Source organism: Ipomoea nil, unplaced genomic scaffold (assembly GCF_001879475.1).
Source record: "Ipomoea nil cultivar Tokyo-kokei standard unplaced genomic scaffold, Asagao_1.1 scaffold1407, whole genome shotgun sequence".
Taxonomy (NCBI): domain Eukaryota; kingdom Viridiplantae; phylum Streptophyta; class Magnoliopsida; order Solanales; family Convolvulaceae; genus Ipomoea; species Ipomoea nil.
Window position 1 is genome coordinate 392,762 of NW_017617835.1, and position 5,582 is coordinate 398,343.

Genomic DNA, 5,582 nt, shown 5'->3' on the forward strand with positions numbered 1-5,582 from the left:
TGGAGGGGAAGTGGAAATTAACATCAATCAATTAACATAATATAATCTACTATAATTATTGTACAAGTTGATATGATTATTGGGCGCCTCACAATATTAAATGCTCAATTATGCAATGGCAGACTCATCTTTAAGTATTATTGTAGTTTACTTTTAGACCTAATCCCTATGTGTGTCTATATTTACTAAATTTTTACCATATGCTTTACTAAAATTATAAAAAGGGAGAAAATTGCTTTTCATTCAAAATAAAATACATTAAAAGTACCTTCAATTTTTTCATATGTATTAAAGGGCAGAGAAACATAACCTTAGACCTTACTTATAATATTTGTTCCAATATACGGAGTAATAAATAAATATAATACTAAATAGTAATAGTTTACAGCTAATTAATAGATAAATACAAAAATTTAATAATCTCTTAAATCCTAAATTCTAATGCACTTACCAATAACCTATTACAACACTTTTATAGAAATAAGAGTGCCCCGGAATTTAGTGTAGTTGGTTTGTCGTCTGACTTAAATAAAGGTTATGGTGGGAGGTGGTAGTGTAGGGGTTCGAATTCTGTTGAAAGCATGTATGAGAGAAAGACCAGAAGGTTTGGATTAGACCCCTTGTGTGGACTAACTTAGATGGCTTGTTCCAAAGATTGACATTCTTAGATTACCTTAGGAGGCCTTAGGTTTTACTAAAAACCGGACAAAGCCTCCATCAATTAACTCTAAGTTAACCTTAAACTTAAATTAGTTACCCAAGTTAGTACATCATTATATAATAATTTTGTAACAGTTTTTAAATTTGTTATACTTGACAAAGAAACTGTAAAATTGCAATATAAAAGAGAAGATAATTTTTTTATAATACATTTGATGCATCAATCAAGAATATTTAAGTGCTATACACTAACAGTATCAAATATTTTTTTCATTCAATATTTCAAAGACTAAAACTAATAGAGTACATTTTTGGATGGGTGATATAAGAATTGAAGGAAACAACAAAGATAGAGTAGGGTCCCATAAATTAAATATTTCCCTTGCAAAAGAGGGGGGGAAATGTTTTTTTTTTTTTTTTTTTTTTTTTTTTTTTTCGGGGGAGGGGGGTCCTATTAGATAGAGTAGACTTAATTACTTAGTTATCATGAACTCCAATTTGTATCTCTCAATTTACAGCGAAGTGAGGTTTCGTCCTTAATAATTTTAGTATGATCTACTTTTGATTTAAGTTGTTGGGTACACATAGATTCGCATTCCCTTAACTAAGATGATGAATTTGATATATTATATGCTTTAATAATAAAATGAATAATGGATGAATGATTAATTGATTCTTAAAGGGTAATCATTTGATTTTAAAAAATCAAGTTGGGAGGGCTTTTAAGTAGCATTTGTCTCAACCACTCTATCTTATGTCAGTCTAGTCCTAACCGGGTGTTTGGTTGAAGGGAATTAAAATTCCCTTCCCACTTAATTCTCACATAATTCCAAAGGCCACAAAATTCCCTTGTTTGGTTGAAAGGAATTGCAATTCCTCCATTTTCATGGAATTAAAATCCTATGTCCCCCTGGTATTTTAATTCCTAGGATTTTAGGAAGAAAAATAGGTAGTGATGAGTCAAAATTACCCCTCTCTTTTTTAACCTAAAATTAATGCCTGACAACAACAATGGACATTTTGGACTTTATAATACTTATTCCCTTTCAATTCCCATGTATACCAAACACTGTAATTGAAATTCCCAGTAATTGTATTCTTGTAAACCAAACACTAGAATTTAAATTTCCACATTATTCTCAGTAATTCATCTCCCGTGGAAGAACAAATTGCACTTTTGGTCTTGTGACTATTAAGGTACTGATAATTTGAGTACGTGACTTTCAAAACTCTCAATTTAAACCTTTAACTATGCAATTATTAGCAGATTTGGTCCTGCTGGCCAAATTGCCGGCCAATTTTGGCCGGAAAAATGTAATTGGGTTTGAATTTTTTTTTGACGAGGGTAAAACGGTCATTGCAAGGGAAAATAAAAGGGGGAAAATTTCATCCGGTCGCTAGGCGGCGGTGAACTCGTCCTGTTTTGAGAAGTCCAAAGTTTTGGCCCTTGATTGTAATGACCCTCCCATGAAAATCCCGACGTCGGATTCTTGTAACGACGGGAGGTGTCGGATGGAAGTTGCGCTGACGGTGGATGCTACCACCTCCCCCTTTTGTCTCAAGCGCTAAATCAGAAGCAATTGGTCGGCCGGAGAAGAATCTACAAACACACAGTACAACTCTCATCAATCATATTAATCCCTTTAACCACAGCTCCTTCGATTCCAGAATGGAAAGCCATTATTATGGAAGTCTTGATGTTATCTTCAACCACTAGCTTCAATTTCACCCCAAGATAGGATACATATATTTAGTTATTTATTCGTGATTTTTGACGTTGACTTCGTTGGTACTCGGCTGTGGGAGTTGAAATTGGTTGAAAAGAAGAATTGATTGCGCCCAGGAATTTGTTCTTTAGCTATGTAAAAGTTCAGTTTCCTGCTGGGTTTTGGCTTATTTGGTTCATTTTTAGGAAAAACTTGATCTGCTCGTTTTGGTTCGAGCTCACTCGCATTGACTCGTGGTCGAATCGATTGTGCGGTTCTGATTAAGCATTTTTATTTAAATGATTGCCCAATAATAAAAATAAACAAATAAATAAAAGAAGAGGTGTATATATGCAGAATGGAATGTGTCTGGCCTTGAGCGAACTGAGATGGGACAAAGCCGCCGTTAGAGAAGGCGGCGACGGAATATTGCCAAAAGCTACGGAATCATCCACAAACCAGGAGTAAAAGAACCAAGAAGAAGGATGAAGAAGAAGAAAGAAGAAGGAAATGACTTATTTGCCCCCAAATTAACAAAATTAAAATGGATTAAAAGATTCCGGCAACAAATTGGCCGGCAGGACCAAATATGCTAATAATTGCATAGTTAAAGGTTTAAATTGAGAGTTTTGAAAGTCACGTACTAAAATTATCAGTACCCTAATAGTCACAGGACCAAAAGTGCAATTTGTTCCCCGTGGAATTACAATTCCTTTCACACGTAATTCTCCATCTCCAACCAAAAGCCCTGTAAATGATTGTGTAAACCTTATTAGCCTCATACAGTCAAGTTCTGTCAGTTTTATGGGTAGATCAGTGAACTAGTGTGCCCATGCCCTGGCTAATGCAGCCAATTCTCAGTATGATTCTTCGTATTATATTAGGATCAATTGTTAGTTTTTTTTTTTTTTTTTTTTTTTTTTTTTGTATTTTTAAATCCTTTATTCTCATTATAGGATCATACATAAATAATAAAACTAAACATCAATAATGATAATTATTCTAATTTCACCATACTATCAAACATGCAAAATATTTTCACCAAAGCATATACCATTACAAAGTGTTTGATTTTCATTTTCATTCTGATTCTCATGTACCAATCAAACACACCATTGTGCTCAGATGGCCCCTCTATGGGTCCCTTTGAGGGAAGGTCATAGAACCGAACCCCAGTGGTGGGTATTAACTCTTTGGTCTTCAGCAGTTTGAGAAAGTATAGAACAAATACTACTTTGTAATAGAGTTAATTGTATTAAAAAAAAAAAAAAAAAACTAATGCACTGCAAGTCAAATCGAAGCATTTATTGTACACAATGTGATAGACTCGTGAGCCCGAGCTGCTCTGATCTAACTCCCAGTTTCCAGTACAAGTTTAGTTAGCCGACATTTATGTATTCCTATTGTTTAAATATCATCGGGTCCTAGGATTTTATCTCCATTCATCATCTCCTTCAAACACATTAACTCTGATTCTTTTTTCCCTCTCTGCAAAGCCCTACCAAGTTTTCTCCTTCTCCTTCCTGAAAATGGTGCAATCAAAGAAGTTCAGAGGCGTCAGGCAGCGCCACTGGGGTTCTTGGGTGTCTGAAATTCGTCATCCTTTGTTGTAAGCTCCTTACCCTCTACTTCATTTTTAGTAATTTACATTACATTTTTTTCCCTCAAAATAGTAAGAAAACATTGGTCCTGTCAAAATTTTCTTTTGGCATGGTTCTTGAGTAAGTTATCCTAAGTTTGACACGCACTATTTCTCATGTGATGATTGATATTAACGTTAGGAGGTAACCCTCTTTCCATCCAATCAATAACAACGAATATAACTAAGAATTAAGTATTAGGTTTTGATTTTTTGATAGACTCAATGTTGCATGTTGAATTTGCATGAAAAAATACTCAAAAAAGTAGAGTCGTATTTTGCATTGTAGAAAGATGTTTTGATTTCAACCAAAATCGGTTAGTTTTGATACCAAATTAAAAAAATGTGTTTGTTTCAACTAAAAATCTAAATTAACAGTTAGACTACACATTTATGTTTTATATATTATATGTTGATCGAACACAAGCAACATCACATTATAGTTGTTGACATTACAAGAAGTATCACGAAAGAAAGATAAAGTTGCACGTACGACCTTAACTCACTGATTCGGTAGACAGTATCATTAGAATTTGAGATTATGCTTAAATGGACAGATACTTTGTCGGCACGAGTATTTGACCCTATCTGCTGAGTCACTGAGTTACCATAATTTATATCCTCCTAAATATTTTATCGGAATTGAAGTTAGATATAGCAATTGATGATATTAGATGACAGGAAAAGGAGAGTGTGGTTGGGCACATTTGACACAGCAGAACAGGCGGCCAGGGCATATGATCAAGCCGCCATTTTGATGAGCGGAAGAAATGCAAAAACCAATTTCCCAATAGCCCACGACTCAGAAGGCGAGCCAATTACAAAGACTGAACCCAACAACCAAAAAGAGGCAATAATCCCATCATCATCATCATCATCATCATCATCATCATCAAAAGCTCTGTCTGAAATCCTGCACGCCAAGCTCAGAAGGTGCAGCAAAGTCCCCACGCCATCCCTCACCTGCCTGCGACTCGACACCGAGAATTCCCACATCGGAGTGTGGCAGAAACGCGCCGGTCAGTCCTCCGACTCCAAATGGGTTATGACCATCGAGCTGCAGAAGAAGAACAGCGGCGGCGGCGGCGGCAATGGCGAGAGGGTAGAAGGGATGGATTGTTCTTCCAAGAAGCCGCCGGAGATGGTGGATGGCGGCAGAGGCGGAATGGATGAGGAAGAAAGGCTTGCCCTTCAGATGATTGAAGAGCTCCTTCAGATAAACACTCCGATTTGCCCTTCATTTGATGGTCAAGTGGAAGAGAATAGCTTTTGCATTTAATTTAGTGCATCTTATTATACGCAGTAATAATCATTGAATGTTAATTATTATTACTATTATTATTATTATTATTATATATTATATATTATATTAATATTATATATAGGAAAATAGTTATTTCAATTTTTGTCCTAGTTTTATAAGTGACCGTCCACTTTTAATTCTTTTTCAAAACATCTCTTTTGGTCATAGTATTATTGTAGTATGACCATTTTTGGTCTTCTATCAACAAAATCTTTTAAATTCTGTAGAATATATACAAGGGCATTTAGGTCTTTAATTATGACATTTTTTTTCA

The 5,582-nt window shown here is 35.1% G+C and overlaps 1 protein-coding gene across 1 annotated transcript; it reads left to right on the forward strand.

Annotated features, from left to right (window-relative positions):
- The first annotated feature begins 3,816 nt into the window (after positions 1-3,816).
- On the forward strand, positions 3,817-5,329 carry LOC109186313 (ethylene-responsive transcription factor WIN1-like). The gene is made up of 2 exons (XM_019336244.1): positions 3,817-3,975; positions 4,687-5,329. Exons 1-2 carry the CDS (start codon positions 3,896-3,898, stop codon positions 5,282-5,284), a joined length of 678 nt encoding a protein of 225 aa, XP_019191789.1. The 5' UTR covers positions 3,817-3,895; the 3' UTR covers positions 5,285-5,329.
- Positions 5,330-5,582: the final 253 nt, after the last annotated feature.